Source organism: Myodes glareolus, chromosome 7 (assembly GCF_982192425.1).
Source record: "Myodes glareolus chromosome 7, mMyoGla1.1, whole genome shotgun sequence".
Taxonomy (NCBI): Eukaryota; Metazoa; Chordata; class Mammalia; order Rodentia; family Cricetidae; genus Myodes; species Myodes glareolus.
In genome coordinates this window covers 21899471-21918025 of record NC_142032.1, presented here as the reverse complement: position 1 = coordinate 21918025, position 18555 = coordinate 21899471, and the positions used below count along the sequence as shown (strand labels likewise).

Sequence of the window (18555 nt, the reverse complement as noted above, 5' to 3'; positions counted from 1 at the left end):
ATTCTTGGATTGGTCAACTGCTCCCAGTCCCAGGTGATACCTTGGGAGTAGTGGAAAAATACCAACACGTGTGAGCTTTCTAGCTCACCTGGCGGTGTAGCGCCATCTAAGGTGGAGAGTGTGGTTGCAGCCTTCTACAGTGTCGGGCTGATTTGACAGAAATACGCTGTGTATACGTATGAAGTCCTCAAATAATAATTTCGCTTTAAATATAAGCAAAAGCACCAGGTAGTGGTGACGCATGCCTTGAGTCCCAGTACTCAGTAAGGAGAAGCGGGCGTATCTCTGTGAGTTCAAGGCCAGCCTGACTCTAGGACAACCAGGGATACACAAAGAAACCCATCTCAAACACACATACACACATACATACATGCACACATACATACATACATACACACATACATACATGCATACATATGTATGAGCAAAAGTATGGAATGGGAGAGATGGCTCAGTGGTTAAGATCACCTGTTGTTCTTCCAGATGGGCTTGATTTCCAGCACCCACCTGGCAGCTCACAACCATCTGTAACTCCAGTTCCAGGAGATCCAACACCCTCTTCTGGACTCTGTCAACACTAGACACACATAGACATACATACAAGCCAAACATACTTACACACAAAATAAAAACAAATCTAAAATTTAAAAAATTTGAATCTCTTAAAGTATAAGCAAAAGCAAACAGGCCATTCTAGGGAACAGACAGAATAAGCAAGGTCATAAATGAGAGGGGTCAGAAGGGTCTTCTCAAATGGCATTGCTGGAGCAGGCTAGATATTTTGGTAGGAGGGCTCCAAACGCCAGTGAGACAATGGGCTGTGCAGTGGGAACACGCCATGGCTTTCCTTTATTCCCTCCTCATTCCAGCCATCCACTCTGTGAATCCATTCTTCCCAGCCAAGTCCACTTCCTTTCAGTGTTGGCCTCTGTCGCTGGCCTGGTCTGGCCGTGACTGATACTGAAGCTACCTATTTATAGAGTTTGAGGACAGATAGAGGACACTAGGGCAGTTTCCATGAGGTCAGGGCTCCTAGAGAGTGGTTTCCAGTCTGCTGTAACCTACCTACTCTCTGTAGGTCCACTTTTTTTCTGTTCCTTCCAAAACTCGATTCCTTTGTGCCTGGCCACGTTCAGTGGGATCAGAGCCAGAGGCCAGTTGGCAGTGACAATATTGATCCCAGGTACTGAGGCCTATTTCCCTCATGTGAACCACATCTAGGAAGGAGAGAAGCTTCACCGTCATTATTGAGCAATGTGCCCTTAGGTCATCCACTCTAACCCCCAGTCCTAGCCACTTAACCTTTAACACTTACCCACTGGCTAACCAGTGAATTTATAAAGACCAGAGGTAGGAAGAGAGGACTCAGACAGAGGTCTGGAGGTAAAGAGGACAGAAAAAAAAATGTGGTGGGGTAAGGACTGTGAAGATTGCTATAGTCCTGGCTAAACGTCAGCTCCCTGAGAACACGGTATAAAGACAATTGTGCCGTGGCCATGCACGTGACATAGGCTTGTGATTCCAACACGTGGAATGTGGAGACAAAAGGATTTAAAGGCCAGCCTGGGCTACAAGAGCTTGAAAAAGCGGGGGGGGGGGGAGGCAAGGAAGAACCGGGGGATTTTGGTACTGTCCAGGCTATTTTTCTTTTTTGTCTCAGTCAATAGCTGTTTACGGAATGATTCTCATTTTTTTTTAATTTTTTAATGTGTTCTGAGTTTCAAACCAAGACAAGAGCGAGAATTACTGTGTTCTTAAAGCAGCAATGTCATAAAATAAAGAAATATTAAGAATAAACAGAGCAGCTGAGCTGCGGTGGCTCACGTCTCTAATCCAAGCACTTGGGAGGCCGACAGACAGATCACTGTGAGTTCAAGGCCACCTAGTCTGCAAAGCAGTTCCCAAACTGCCAAGGCTACACACACAGAAACCTTGTCTCAAAAAAAAAGAAAGAAAGAAAGAAAGAAAGAAAGAAAGAAAGAAAGAAAGAAAGAAAATAACAAGAAAAAAAGTCAAAAAAGATTAAAGAGAGTGGAGACAACCCATATGTGATAGCCGGTGCTAAACTCGGACTATACTAGAGGTGAAAGCTGCTGACAAGGATGTCATAGAATCCACTGACAAAATTGGGTTCATCTGGTAGGTTAAAGGTATCATATTAATATCTAATTTGTGGGTTGATATAGGATGCCGTAAACAAATATTCCTAAGCCTTAGGAAATACATACTGGCAAAATTAGGGATAAAAGGCTTCAATTTCTCAAATAGTTAAGAAGAAAAGCTATGTATAGATACATATAATGTTGAGTTGGGGATGTAAATGTCACAGGAGTGACGGGAAAAGCCATCTCCAGAAGGCTGATTTGAGCAAAGACCTGTGCAAGGTGGGCGGGGATGCCATCTAGCATCTGGAGAGAAAGAGAACACTCCAGGGGAGGCCATAGTGGGTTAAAGGAGAAAACAAGGTTGGCCTGGTAACCAGCAAGGAGGCCAAGGGGCTGGAATTGGGCAAGGGAAAGAGTAGAGGGAACGGAAGTCGGAGAGATGGTAGCCCAGGAGGACAATCCAGGGAAAGCATCCGAGAGCCATGGAGAAAGACAGGTGCCCTGAGGGCTTTGTATAGAGGATTAATAAGATGGATGTGTTCTCCGCGGTCTGATTACTAGACTGAAAACACATGGAAGGGCTCAGGTAGTTCAGTTAATAAGTGATTGGCCTGCAAGCATGAAGACCTGAGTTTAAGCCCTAGAATCCACGTGAAAAAGCCAGGGGCAGTGGCATACATACCCTTGTAAGCCCAGGTCTGGAGAGACAGAGGCAGGGTGATCCTTGGCTCACTCAAAAGTCAGCCTAACCTACTGGAGAAAGAGACCATGTCTCAAAAACTGAGGTAGATATAGCTCCTGAGGAAAGACACCTGAAGTTGTCTTGACCTTGGTACATAAGCACACACATGTTCACCTGCGCATACATACATGCACGCACACAAAAGTAAAAGCAAAGAATAGGGATGGATGAGCTTCAAGATGCCAAGGGATCAGTGGGTAAGCTGCTACAGTGGTTCTCAACACACGGGTTGTGATCCCTTTGGGGCTGAACAACCCTTTCACGGGGCTCACCTGAAATCATCAGGAAACACAGACATTTACATTATGACTCATAACCATAGCAAAATTACAGTTAGGAAGTAGCAACGAAGATAATCTTATGGTTGGGGGTCACCACAATGTGAGGAACTGAAGTAAGGGGTCACAGCATTAGGAAGGTTGAGAACCTCTGTGTTAGCGTAACCCCGGGTGAGAGACCATCATTGGCTTGGACCCAGATCAGGGGCAGAGGCATCTGAATAGCGCCTAGATTCTGCCTTTATTTTAAAGTCCTTTCTGGTGGATAGGAGGTAAGGCCCAGGAGGCTCGGCAAGGATGACTCAGTCCTTGGCCTGAACAGCAGCTACAGGATGGAACTGCCATTCACTGAAAGGGTGGGTGGGTGGATGGGTGTGAGAGATGCAGCTTTTGAGAATATATATTCTTACGGAGCTTTAGTTGCAGAGATATTGAAGTCTCAGGCGCTCATTAAATACTTCAGTTGAGATGTGGAGCAAGCAGTTAGAAGTAGGAGTTTGGACTTTCAAGGGAGAGGCCTGGGCAGGGGTCCAGCATACAGGGGAAATCAAAAGACCAGAGATAAGAAGAGCACCAGGGAGAAGAGAAGACTGCAGAGAGTGGGTGTGGGTAATGAGGAGCAGCTAACAAAGACAGCTGAGAAGGAACCAAGCAAGTACAGTAAGGTCAAGAGAGGGGCGGCCTGGAAGTCAGCAAAAAGCATGCGTGGTGGACGAAGGAACCACGGCGTGTTCAGTGCTGCCCAAAGAAAGCCGCAAGGACAGATAAGATTTAATGCTATGACAGTCACTGGGGTCTTGAAGAAAATCCTGACTGCACAGCGTTCAAGAGGGAGTGAGAAGGAAGAACTGTAGAAAACAAGTGTAGACCGCTCTTTGGGAGGCCTTTTTCTGTAAAGGAATGAGCAAAACGAGGAGAATGAGGTTAATAGCTGCGGAGATCCAGCTTTCCTTTTGTTGCCCCTTCAAGTGAAAAGGGGGCTCAGCCACCTCTGCAGGGTCATGCAAGATTGCTGTAATTGTCCAGGGGCCACTTCATTGTTCCTAGGCAAACAGGGCACCATTGTTACTCTTCTTTCTCCGCCTGACTTTGCCTTGGGTTGATCCTTTAATGTCCCTGCGTTGGAGCTTAACTTCCTGTCTATCACATCTTAAAGCAACTGCCTTGGAAGCTCTATTCTATCTCCTCAGAGTCCTTTCTGCTGTCATCTGACCTTCTTTTCCTTTAATTTTCTAGATGTCCTTTTCAGTTCAGTATCTACTGTGAACTTGCCCTCTCTCCCTCCCTCCATTCCCCCCTTCCTCTCCCTCTCTCTTTCTTGCGCATGTGCACACACACACACACACACACACACACACACTCATCCCATGGCTCCATCCTTGATTCTTGAACACTTTCTTCTTGATACTTTGGAAACTCTCAAAACAATACTCAAGCCCATTCAGCTACAACCAGCCTTCCAGGCTGAAGGTGAGTAGGACACCTCTCTAAACCCACAGTGATTTTATAGGTTGGAAACATTTTATCATAGGATAGACTAGAGGGTGCATTCAGCTAAAGCAGGGCATAGGTTCTTCCAGGGAGCAAGGAACAAAGCAAAGGTAATTCTGAAAGACTGTCAGGTCCCATGTTGACGACAGGAATGTGTTTCAAAACCCGCAACTTCACCTTAGGCTTTGATCTAGCAACTCTATTCCCAGGAATTTAGGGAAATGTAGTCATTCAGGAACTAACAGCATGTCAAAGATGTTTATCACAGTTTCCCATAATTACAAAATCCTGGAAACATAGCAAATGTCGTTAATAGAGAATTGTTTAACACATCAGGACCCATTTATTCCAAGGAATATCAGCCATTATCAAGCTGGTGACACAGAGACCAGTGACTGAATATGTCAAAGAGGAGCTTATTGTAGCACAAATGATAAAGATAAACCCAGAGACAGATAATGGGGTTCAAGCTGAAGACCAGAAAGGCAGAAGAGCCAAGCCACTAGAGAAGCCTTACCTCTACCAAGGCTGGGTGACTGCAGACTGAGCCTCTGTCTTCTTCCGTCTTCTAGTCCCTCTAGTGCTGCAATTAAAGGCGTGAGCCACCACCATCTGGATGTGTTTCTGCATTGATCGTTGTCTGTAACCCAGGGTGGCCTTGAACTCACAGAGATCTGTTGGCTTCTGTCTCCCGCATCCTGGGATTATAGGTGTGTGCCATCACTGTCTGGCCTCTAGTGGCTTAGTTTTGCCTTCTTACTTTCAGGCGAGCTCTATCTCTTAAAACATAAGTAAAATATCACCATGGTTGATGACACAGTTGGTGAATAAAGATCATTGAAACTTGGGAGTTTCTTCCCACAGGGTAGGGAACCCTGACTGCTCTTTGGACTGGAGAGGGAGGGGGAGCGGGAATGGAGGGAGAGGGAGGGAAATGGGAAGAAGGGAGGAGGTGAAAATTTTTAATAATACTACCTGAAAAAAATCACTGAATACAGGTATTGAATCTCTATAAAACACATATTGAGGCGTTATCAGAATTTTAATTGCATACACTTTCCATTTACTTCTTAATGATGTTAACTAATACTTTGTGCTCTTTAGTTTTTATTTTCATCAGGATCTCTTATATAGTCCTGGCTTGTCTCAAACTCACTACTTCTTACATTTTTGTTTGCTTTGGTTTGGTTTTGGGTTTTTTGAAACAGTCTCATGTGACCCAGGCACGCCCTGAACTCCTAATCCTCTGGTTTCCACCTCCTTCATGCTGGAATTAGAAGTCAGTGCTACCACCCTTGGTTTATTTTATTATTTTCTTTTATCCAGTGCTTCAGTCTGTAGCTTAACTAGCCAGGAACTCACTATGTGACCCAAGTTGGTCTTGAACTTATAGCAATCCTCTACTGGACTGAGCTGTATTGTTTAATTTCAAAAGTACAAATAAGTAATTTGCCAAGGAGTACAGTTCAAACAAACAGATTAGATAGAGTTGCCCAGGCAACAGATGGAGGAAGGGGATCCCAATCCTCTCACATTGTTTACCTCCAGGAAGCAACTTCTTGGCAACTAGGAGCAAGCACAGGATTGCTTCTGGCCAGTGAGGTGCCGGGAGGACTTCTGGAAATGATATCTTTCTCAGGCAGGGGAAGCACACACAAAAAACCTGTATGTTCCATGTTGTATCCTACTTTATCTTCTAGATGTCAATATATCAGACGTGAGGCTTAGAATTGCCATGGCAACCAGATTGTCATCATGAGAGAATGGCCAAAAGAATCCAAAATTTTAGCCAGAGTCTGTGAAGTAATGATACCCACCCATGGGGATCACATGAGCTGTCATTTGTTGGGTCATTTATCACTGGTTACTACAGCTAAGGTCTTTTTTGGTTTTTCAAGATACGGTTTCTCAGTAGCTATAGAGTTAGTCCTGAAACTTGCTCTGTAGACCAGGATGGCCTCAAACTCACAAAGAACCCCCTGCCTCTGCCTCCTGAGTGCTGGGATTAAAGGCATGCACCACCACTGCTTAACGGCTAAGGTCATTTTTTTTAAAAAAACACAATTCTTTGGGAATTTCATATCAGGTACCCCCAATTCTTCTCACTTCCCAGTTCCTCCATATCTGTCCCTCACCCCTACATCATGTCCCCAACAAAATTAATTAAAAACAGAATAATAACAAAGAAAAATCACCTCATTCCTCTTTTTTTTTTCAACATCTCTTCACTCATCTAGTAACATTGGGAGCTGCGGGGTGTACTCTTGTGTCCATTAGCCACCTACAAAATGTCATTGCAGTGAGTCTTTGATCTGGTTCAAGGCTTCTGTCACACCATCATCATTGGACCCTCATCAAAAGTCCTCTCCGATATCCTGCTGTTGCCCCGAGTCACAGAGATTCTGCGGTTATCATTACTCAGGATTGGCCCCTTCACACATCAGGTCATAGATGGGGTAGATGTGAGGGAAGGTCAACCCAAGGCCCAAGATGTGGTTCTGGGTAGTCCAGGCCACTGGTACCGCCCCCTCAGGCAAGAAGCAGAGCAAGCTCTGCTAGGCCCAACCATGGTGAGGGGTGAGACCATCTCTCTCAAGTGGTGGGGTGGGGGTGGGGCAGCTCTCCTGCTGCAGTGTCCAGCGAGGGGCAGGGCCAGTTATCCCAGGGCCAGTGAAGGGTAAGGGCTAGGTTGGCTCAGCATAGCCCTTTGATTTCAATACACATAGTTTCTAGTACCCCTTGTGGTAAAATGAACCATGGAAATCATCACGGAGCCAGTGCAGTGGGAACATGAACCCAGACATGCCCTCAGCAGTGGCTCGGGCACAGACAACACCATGGTCTTGGTGGCAATGCAGGCCACCCAGATCAGTATGACCCCAGCAGCAGCAAGACCTTTGGACACCAACAAGGTCTCAGGGGGCTGCCTAGACCCTGGATGTCTGCTCAGCCCTGGTGATAATAGGAGCCATGGACATCAGTCTAGACCCTGGCTGCTGCTGGGTAACGATCCCAGACATGGCCCACAGCAGCAGCCTGGGCCTGGAAGCCACCATGGTCTCTTGTGATAGTGTAGCCCACCCAGATTGTTATGACCTTGGTGACAGCATGACCCTCAGACACCAAAGAGTTGTGGCACAGACCCTGGACATCCATGTAGCCTTTGTTGGTACCATGGGCCACAGACATCAACACAGAACCTGGTCGTGGTAGGACCATGGACCCAGACATGGTCCTTTGGAGCAGTCAGGGTTTGAATGTCATCATGGCCACAGGTGGCATGTAGGCCACTCATATTGGCATGGCTCCCATGGCAGTGTGGCCCTTGGACACCATCATGGCCCCAGGTCAATAACAGGCATTTTGTTTATTTTTATTTTATGTGCATGAGTGTTTTGCCACATTATGTAAGTGTACTATGAATATGCAGTCTTTAAGAGGCAAGAGGAAGGCATCTGACCCCTTGGGATTGCAGTTATAGATGGTTGTGAGCCACCATGTGGGTACTGGGACTCAGGTTCTCTGGAAAAGCAGCCAGTGTTCTTAACCACTGAACCATTTCTCCAGCCCCTAAAGTCACTTTTACCTAAGAAAATAAGAGTAAAAGTTCTAAAACTATAACTATAAACTTAACTATAACTATAACCTTAAACTATAGGACTGCACAAGGGGACCCAGGAAAAAGGTGATAAAGAGTTAGTGTGGTGGCAATGAAGAAGAGGCATGAAGTTGAACCAAACTCCCAAGAAGCTGTGATGACAAAGATGGCATGGAATCAATGGAGGTAGAGGAAGATTTCTTCTGTGCCATTACTGTTGTGCCAGCCCTAGCAGGGAGTGACGGGGACCTTTTTTTAAAAAATCAAACTCTCAATGCTTAAGCCAGGGTAGGCGCTCAGCAAAGTGTCGTCCCTGTTACAACTGTTTCATGATGTGCTGGAGATGCTGTAGTCGTTAGGAAAACATTAGATGATGCAGGTGCATGCTGCTCTATGCTCTTGTCTCAGCTGTCCCATGGAGGCAGCAGAGTGTGCTCAAAGGAAAAGATGCCAGCTCTAGAGTCAAACAGAATCTACTTATTTTTTTGCATATCATATTCCACTGGGCTGCAGTTCTGGGAGTCTGACAGAGATAAGGACACTTCCCTACAATACTGCAAGGGGAGGTAGGTGGTGTGTAGAATGCACGGTAGGCACCAGAAAGACTGCAGGGCTAATGTGGACCTTCTAAGTTGACTTCCAGATATCCTTGTTTTCCTCTTTCCTAAGAATCTCACTCGGACCCAGCCATTTTTGGCCCCTTCATGAGGAAATTAGGTCCAGAATGCTGAGTGGCATTCTGAGGTCTCATAACAAGTGAAACTCAGAGACACTCATCATTTGAACTCAACATTTCATCTGATTGCTAGTAGATGACTTTTTTCTGTTCGTTTCTTTCTTCCTTTTTCTTCTTCTTCCATCCATCCTTCCTTCCTCCCTCCCTCCTCCTCCTCCTTCTTCCCTTCTCTTCCGTTCCCTCCTCCTCCTCCTCCTCTTCCTCCTCCTCCTCCTCCTCCTTCTTCTTCTTTTCTTCTTTTTTGAGACAGGGTTTCTTTGTGTATCCCTGGCTGTACTAGAACTTGCTCTGTAGACTAGGATGGCCTCAAACTCACAGAGATCTATCTGCCTGCTTCTGCCTCCCAAGTGCCAGGATTAAAAGTGTGTGCCACCATCACCTGGCTGCAGATAGCTTTTTTTTTTCAAGACTTTTTGTAGAGGTATATAGCACACTTATCTATCACAGAAACATACCTGGAATCCTGAAGTTCTGAACTGTTTGCTTCTCCTCAAGGGAGTGATCCAAAAGACAATAACTGTGAGTTTTTATGCTCTTACCTCAGAAGTCATAGATCATCATTTCTGCTACATTCTGTTAGTCACACAGACAACTGTTGGGACAAAGGATCCACACCACTGAGGATTGCTGGAGATGGTCTTGGAGGCTGAAGCACCTTACCATTAATCTGTAAGTCACCTGACATTATGCATCCCCTAAGAGCGGGCTTTGTAGACAGAAGTTTCTATCCCTCCTGGTCCCACAGCCATTAAGTCCAAAGAAACACACAGAGGTTTATATTAATTATACACTGTTTGGCTTCTTAGTTGTAATTAGCTCTTACAACTTAAATTAACCCATAATTCTTATCCATGTTTAGCCAGATGGCTTGGTTCCTTTTCTCAATAAGGCATTTTCATCTTGCTTCCTTTGCGTCTGGTTGGAGACTGCATCTCTGCCTTTCCTCTTCCCAGAATTCTCTTAGTCTGGTTGCCCCAACTATCCTTCCTGCCTGGCTACTGGCCAATTAGCGTTTTATTAAATCAATGCAAGTGACAAATGTTTACAGTGTACAAGAGCATTATCCCACAGCAGGGCTTGGGAACTTTGATGTTAGTTTTTTCAAAGTGACACAATCTAGAATCACAGGAAAAGGAATTTCAGTGGGGGATTATCTTGCTAATGTTAATTGAGGAGGGGAAACCTACTCACTGTGGGTGGCACCATTCTCTATGCCGGCTTTTGAAGTGTTTAAGAGTAGAGAAAGGGAGCTGAGCACTAACATACATCCATTAAGTCACTGCTCTTTGCTCTTGACTGGATGTGACGGTAACTTTAATTTCCTGCCATCTTGACTTCCCTGAAACGATGTAAATGACCAATAGGAGACAAATAAACCCTTCCTCTGCAAGTTGCTTCTGTCAGTATGTCTTATCACAGGGATAGGAAATGAAGCTAAGTCAAGGGCCTAAGGGGACCACGGATCTTGCTTCAAGGTCACCAAGGCACACAATTTACACCGCCATTTGGAGCTGATTCATGGACCTACCTCCCTTCTGCACTTCTGCCTGTCAGATCTCTTTAGAGACAAGTCACCAGGGACCAGACTATCTTCACCTACTCACTCTTTTGGGCCTGATGATGCCAGAGCCAGGATCTCATAAAAGAAGATGTGCGTGAGGACAGACTCACCAGGGCCTGTGTGGCCACTCAGATCTGCGTATCCTTTTTGCTTCTATCAGTTTCTTCTAAAACCTGAATATAGCAGCCATCCTGTTATCTGTGGTTTCCCTTCCCACTGTTTCAGTCACTTTTGGTTATTCTGAGACCACACTCACATAACTTTATTTTTGACATGGGGTACTGCTATGTAGCAAAAACTAGCCTTGAATTTTCCTGCCTGTAATTGTTCTGTTTGTGTTAGCCACTATTATTTACTTACTCACTATACCTAACTTATAAATTAAACTTTATCATATGCATGGGCATATAAGTAAAAATACTCACAATGTAGGGCTGTGGAATATTCCTTTACACTATATGAATATGTCACTGTGATTGGTTTAATAAAGAAGCTAACTGGCCAATAGCTGGACAGAAAGAAACTGTGCAGGAGAGCCAGACAAGGAGAATGCTGGGAAGAAGGGCAGAGAGAGAAGTCACCAGCTAGACAGAGAATAAGTAGGACACACAAAATGAGATAGAGGTAAAAGTCATAAACCTCAGGGCAGCACAAAGATTAATAGAAATGGGTTAAGTTGTAAGAGCTAGTCAGTAACAAGCCTGAGCATTTATAATTAATATTAAATCTCTGAGACGGTTATTTGGGAAGTAGTTTGCTAGGACAACAGTGTACAGCTTAGAGTGTAGAACTTCTTTAAATCCAAACCATTTTCTCACTAATTCATTTAGCAAATAACCTGAATCAAGTAGTTACTCTTTCATAGTCCTGAAATCACTGACTTCTACATGCTAAGACTTGACAAATAAACCCATTTCTAGCTCATCCAAACATTTCTTCTTCCTTCTGGAGAATTCTTTCACTTTTAGTATGTGATATACTTTCCGCTGTGCCTTCATGGTCACACTGACTTCATCTACTGGGCAGAAGTCATCCTCCACTGGGTTCCTTCCAAGGTCTGGATCAAAGAGCTTCAGTATATTGTTTCCACTCAGCCACACTGGAATTCTCACTGGAACAAGATAGTGGTGTTTCTTTCCAAAACTTGCTGAATAATTCTCCAAGGCTAGATGCCATGAACTCCATGACTTAGGGACTGACCTACGTGGGGTGACTGAGAATAAAGAACTGACAGACACACATACAGAAAAGCTGGGATTGGGTGGGCCATGTGCACTAATGGAGATGCACCAGAAGTAGCCTGGAACTTGGTGTATGTGTTTTATACAGCACAATTCAGGAGTCTGTTGAGCTAATCTCAGGATGGGGTCTTTGTAAGGATGCAATCTCAGGCTGAAGTCTCAGGGATGTGCAAGCTGTGGATGATCTTTATACACATACCCACCCCCCCACACACACACGCACACACACACACACACATACACTAAACATCAGTGGTTGGACCAGGGGATGGCACCAGGTACCAAAATAAAATCCAGGAGGAATCTACCAAAGAGTCTGGAATTATTTTCTCAGGGGGAGCCAGACAGAAGCGCCTTTTCATCTAGAGTCAGAAAACTAAAAATGACATTCCCTGCACCCCATAGCTGTTCTCAGTAGTAGAAAATGCAGTCAAACAAGACCAGAGAGCCAAAAATAAGATACATACAGCAGAGAAAGTTTGAGTTCCTGGATCCACTCCTGCCTGAGGCTACTTTGAACTCTTTTTGGTATGTCTCCACACATGCCAATAGTGTTGGGTTTCTCACTAAAAGGGCCTTCATAGTGACTCTCTGGCTCATACTTGTACTGTGAAGAATCAGTCCCTTGGGCAGCACATGCTGAGAGAAAGCAACCAAGGGATGAGAAACAGTGAAGATCTCAGAGTGTTGAGAAGCTGCTGGCCAAAACAACAGCCCTTCAGGGAGGCTGGCTGCGGTTTTAATTGGAAGGTGGGAAACACACTCTCTTGGACTTGGCAGGAGTAGAAGTTGGTACCTCAGAAAGGGAACTTGACATTCTCCAAAGGTGTGAAATGTTTCTTTTCAGAGTCAATAGCTCTGCTCCAAACAGCATCGTTCTTTCACTGTGGTAAAAAGCTGGCAAGAATCTCACACGTGTATCAACAACAGAGAACTGGATGCACATCTTTTGGAGCTATGCGCAAGCTCTATTACAGGAAAATCCTAAGACTATAGGAAGTCATGTATGTTTAGCATGTAAGGAGAAACGAACCTACATTCATCAATGAAAAGAGGACAGAATGCTTGAGTGAGGACAACTGTTTCCATCCTATATAAGGTGACCAGGGGAAACCTTAAGCAGAACAAAACGAAGGCCCAAAGAAAGAGAGGAAGTCAACAGCTTTCGGGGAAAGGATCTTCTAAGCACAAGGCGTGGCGAGCATGATGCTCTCGGAGTGCTGACCTTAGGGATACAGGTGAGAACAAGTCACCAGAAATCAGCAGATAGGATTGTGGGTCACTACGGTGAGGTAAGGGTAGTGCTTATGGATTCAGTCCACAACCAAGAGTATACGGGCAATCTCACAATGAAGGCTTTGGCTGTCCTGCCATGGCTGGGGGACAGGAGGCAAGGGAGAAACCAGCAGGCCAGCTACAGTTACTGCAATGGTCTGGGCAAGAGAATACGGCTCGGTTACAAAAGTAAAAGTGGCCAGGCTCCAAATGGAGTTGGGAGAGACGGACAGAGGTACAAGAGAAAGGTCAGCAGTGCCTGTGAAAGTGGACCGGGCTGGAGACCAGCAGATACCAGAAAGCAACCCTCTCCTGACCTGTCTGAGGTCCCACCTCACTGTCTAGCAGTCGCAAACTACTACTTCGAGAAGGCAGAGGACAGGGCAAGAGAGAGGAGGGCTGGGTGAACGCTGCCTGAGTGAGGTGGCAGCTCACAGTCATGGAGTGGAGTGGCTGCAGGGGTGGTCGCAGAAGAGGGAAGGAGACTTGGATAGGGTTGAGTGTTTTCATATACTTGATGTGGGGAGAGAAGCCAAGCAACTCAGCACAGCGGAAGAGTCACAGCCACACTTGAGAGTGGAAAACTAAACGGCACGTTTGCCCATGTTTTGAGGAGCAAACCGAGACATATATATTTCATAAGGTTTCACTTAAGACACAGAGTCATTATTTTTGTTATCAGAACAAATAGTGTACTTTTATCAATGTATCGATGATCAGAGTTAAGCTACAGAGAAAAAATAGGGGGAGGAGAAGAAATCTGGCGGTCGGGGATTAAGAACGGAGAGGCGGGCACGAGAATCTGAAGCAGCAGTGGGGCCTCCCTCTCAGGAAGAAAGAACCAAGGAAGGACAAAAACACAAAGGTGCCACGTAATTCTGAATAAAGTTTATTAAATAATATGTACAGCAAAGTAGTAATTCAACATGTCTATCAAATCAATCCACTGCAATAAAGAAAAATAAATGAACAGAAAAATCTGTGTCTGCATAGTACATGCGCTTGGTGTGGAATTTAGATGCAATACCTTAGTAGGCTACATATGTCAGTTATTTTTTTCTGAATATAATCTTCTTTCTTGGAAGTAACCTTTTCCAGCAATAGGATTTAATACTACTGCAGATGAACAGAACTGCAAAATGAAAACTGTAAATGATATTATAGTTGTCGTCTTTTCCCCAAAGAACAATTTTATATGTTAATAATTTCCAACAACTATTTTTGTGCTAAAAGTCTGCAGGTGAATTATTTGAAATTCCTTCATTTAAATAAAAGTGGGAAAAAAACAACCCTTCAAGACTTCCTTATTTTACTCCATTTCTGCTCAAGTTTTAAAAATTATTTTCTATACAAGGTAGGTACATGGGCTACACAAAGTTAAATATACATTACATATTTACAGTCCCACTTCTCAAACATGATGTTTTTTCTTTTACTGATCCCAGAGAGACTGCAAAAGGTGAATAATTTAGGGCGTGCATTTACCTGGAAGCATGGCTAATATATCAAAACCGTGTTGTGAGGCATGCCGCCAGTTAGCTGCGCTTGCTGTTAGTAAACCTGTATAAACATTTCAGCATAAAAATAGGTACTTTATATTACTAAATGTCTGAAGACAAAGTATTAATTGGAAACCTTCGCTCTTTTCATTTTTTTCATTCATAGGAAGCTGGAACGATTTTTATTAAAGGTGGGCATACCTGGATTTCGGGAGATCATCTGTGTGACGCTGGCATTGGGTGCATATGTGGCTTTTACAAAATGGTTTTTTTTTTTCTAGCTGTATTTAAGGAGGTGTTTGAAGTTACCTACTTAACCAAAAAGCACCCCTCAGGAAATTTAGATACAATTGCACTATTCATGATTGGCATCTAGGAGTGAGCAAGGACTACATTCCAAATGGGTTAAAAAATGCACATATACATTTATTTATTTTATTTTATTATTATTACATTTTTTTTTTGCTATATTCCCTTGAGAGGGGCAAAGGAAAAAAAGAAAGCAGTGCTACCGGCCAGTGAAGCAAAGCTTCCAAAGCAAAAGGTCATAGAGTCACCAGGGCTTTTGTGCCCAGGAAGCTTCTACCCTCTCAGTTCCACACCCTTCTCCCTTGGGATTAAAAGCTCTGCTCTGTCAGTGAAAACAACGCCCCCTGAAGGAGGCAACACATTCCTCCTATCCTATATTTCAGTGTGAATCAATCAGTGGCAGTGTCTTTCCTGAGAGCCTCTTTGGAGAACTGTGGCTGATGGGTGGGAGGGGGGAGCGAGTGAGATTCTAGGCTATCTGGGGCAGCTGTAGAGGCAGCCACTGAAAACAAATGTTTCTGACTTGTAAAGACTCCGGACTTTGGGACAGTGGTTAGCATGATTCTCAACTACATGCAGAGAGCCAGGGGTTCCAGCATATACCCCTATCACCTACAATTCCTGCTATCTGTGACCTTGTCCATGTATTTGTGGGTAGAATACGAAGCTGAGAGTCTGGGGGGAAATTCCAAGTATTCCCAGACATAAATACCCTCAGACAAAGGTTCTCCCAGCATCCTCAGTGAGCTGAGGGAGATGCAAACCTGGCAATGTTTTCTAGGGTACCCACCCCAGGAGAAACTCATCCCTTCTCACACCCTCTGCACGTAGCACAGTCTCTCTAGATTGGGCTCCTTTTCCTATGTCGTCCGCTCAGCTGAACCCCTGGCAAGTAGAGCTCTGGGAACAGGCCATACCTAGCTTTGTGTCAATTAGGGATCTAACAATTAGTGTGGTGACAGCACCCAGGTGTCAAAGGGGTCCCCTCTTCACGGCCAGGACCCACAGAGGACAGACTCCTGGTGGCCATCAGAAGGAGCGGAACTGCAGCTTCATACCCAGACAGTGTATGACTCCTCGGCTCTGAATGGACATTTACCCATGTGCATCAGAACTCCCTGGCCTGGGGTGTTGTGGAGGAGGGGGACAAGGGTCGGGAGAGACAGCATTCCAAGCGGCCTTTGAACCCCTCCATGGGCAATACTGGGATCCCTCCCAGGTCTGAGGGTGCCTTACCATGGTGGCCCAGCAGCCATCTTGCACCTACACATGCTAAGAAAACTAGAGCTCAGTCTGTATTCTGTGGGCTCAGGGGTATCGAGCTCATACTAAGCCAGAGAAGAAAGGCACATCCCACCCTGCCCAGCCACTGATGGTGACCAGGAAAGGAGTATACTCCAAGTGACCTCCAAAGCCCCAAGGTAACTGCCTCAGTCACGTGGAAACACAAATGTAACCCATCTGTCTGGCCACCTGCTCCCAAGCTCAGGACAAATATGGCATGCTTTCTGTCTGAATATCAGAGCAGTCCAGAGCAATGTCACCCAGCTGACTGAATGCCAGGGCACCAGGTCTGCCTCCATTTCTTTACCTAGACCTCATCAAGTCATGGTGCTGAAGGAGAACCTCAGCAACCCAGATTGGCTTCCAGCAGCACTGGGGCTCTACTAGCTCTGGAACAGCCAGGGATAGAGGCGGGATGGTTGGTGATGTTCAGGCTGGGCCTGTGGGACATGGCTAAGGAATTGAGCTATCTGCCCCAGGGGGCCCCTTGGAAATGGGAGTGGGTAAAGACTGAGCACAGTTTTGGCTAACGCTGCCCATGGACACAACTCCAGATCGGATTACCCGAACAGTGGGGGCTGGAGCAGCTCCCAGAAGCAGCCACGTAAATACCAGTTTCCTCAACATACAGTCAAGCCCTGATACACAGCGGGTTTTAACACAGTTCTTTGTTCCTCTCCTTGAATTCTTTACCAACTGCAGTAAATTTCCTACTGACTCAATATTTAAATAAAGAGACCAGTTCATGAATGATGCTTCATCCTCCGAGAAAAATAATCTCTGTGATTTTTCAGTCTTCTTACAGATATAAAGGTTTTACATAGTTGCCCGGAAAAGTACCAAACTGCCTCGTCCTTCTTGAAGTGCCTGCAAGAAACATAACAAGCAAACAAAAACAGACGCCAAATGAGAAGACACGCTGAGTGCACAGAGAATTCTGGAGATTCTGCACGGTCCCTGGGTAACAATCCCACACAGTGGTTTCCATAGCTACATCGTTTGGGCTACAAAATGAGGAAGCAGGGTGGGGAGAAAGGGCAAGATCATACACGTTTCAGACGGAGGGACCCAGAGTTTAAGTAATACTTCTCAGGTCCCTGAGCTTCACCAATGTTGGAGGCCGAATCTGAACCCAGGTCTACTGATGCCCAGCCCCACTGGTCTTCTCAGCACTCTGTCCTCACCGACTAGAAATGCTGGACTGCTAAATGTGTACTCAGCTGTGCAAGGAAGATATTCATCCTAATGTCAACCAGGGTGCCTGCCTTCATGGGAGAACTGGTGTCCCTTCCCTTTGGGTTGGAAATGGAAGCACTCCTAGAGGAACTTAACAGCAACACCATTCTCAACCTCTCCCTCCTTCTCTCAACCCCCCTCCCGCCCCCGCCACTCACTTTTGGAGACACAGTCTTGTGGTACAGCTCAAACTTGCCTAGAATATGACATTCTCCTGCCTCAGCCTCACTCTTTAGTAGGACATCCACATACAATAACTAAAAATTGTGCTTCCAAGAACTTAGAATGAAAACAATATAAAATATACCACTAACATTGTTAATGTATTCAAAAGATAATATCTGAATACTTCAGGCTCATAAAACATCAGAACTAATTTTATGTGTTCCTCTTTATTTTTACAGTGTGACCCCTCTAAAACTTTAAATTTTACACTTGGCATGCCTGCTGCTACTGTGAAACTGTAATATGTCTCTGGCTAACTGATAAGAAGCCTGACTTCTGGGAGGACAGAGCCTTCTCTAGGGGGTGGCTCCCTGTCCTCCAACCTGTCTTCCTGAAGCTTCGTGTTCTGACCACTCCAGTCCCAACACTGCTTTAGGAAGCTTCTTCCGGAGAGTCAGACAAGGGCAGGTGTTGGAAAGGAGGAGACTGAGGCCCAGAGTGAACCAGTGGCTCCCGCTGTACTGACGGCCCAACAGAGAGGATGCATGCTGGGAAGTCTGGCATTTCCTATCAGAGAGACCTTGGAAGACTTATTAAATGCCACTGCCCCTCACTTTTTGAATTTGTCAAGAGAGGCTAATTTTTGTCTTACAGGGATCCTTATGAGAGAAGGCAGTGAAAACGGAGCAAGCACTCTGGGTCTGCAGCGGAATCTCTATGGATGTTGGCCTTTCTCTCCCTTTCCTGAAAAGGTAGATATTGCATTGTCCTCTCTCTCTCTCTCTCTCCCTCTCCCTCAATTCCTCCCTCCCCCTCTCACCTCCCTCTCTTCCTCACTCCCCTTCCCTCTCCCTCCCTCCTTCTCTCTCTCTCTCTCTCTCTCTCTCTCTCTCTCTCTCTCTCTCTCTCTCTCTCTCTATCTGTAGTCTGTGGTACTGGGGAACAAATCCGGGACTGAGTTTTATGCCCTCTATTATCTGAGTTGATTGTTTTTGTTCAAGTTATTAAAAGCCTAGAGTAAATAAAAGGGTGTTG

At 45.2% G+C, this 18555-nt stretch overlaps 1 protein-coding gene across 50 annotated transcripts in view; it reads right to left on the bottom strand.

Annotated features, from left to right (window-relative positions):
- Positions 1-13900: 13900 nt before the first annotated feature.
- The window catches only part of Sorbs1 (sorbin and SH3 domain containing 1), a 223454-nt gene continuing 218799 nt past the window's right edge, over positions 13901-18555 (bottom strand). For all 50 annotated transcript variants that reach the window (XM_085693903.2, XM_085693874.2, XM_085693866.2 and 47 more), the window contains one exon: positions 13901-16986. In XM_085693903.2, coding sequence (XP_085550029.2) covers positions 16919-16986 — 68 coding nt within the window. In that variant the 3' untranslated portion in view covers positions 13901-16918. The remainder of the gene's footprint in view (positions 16987-18555) is intronic.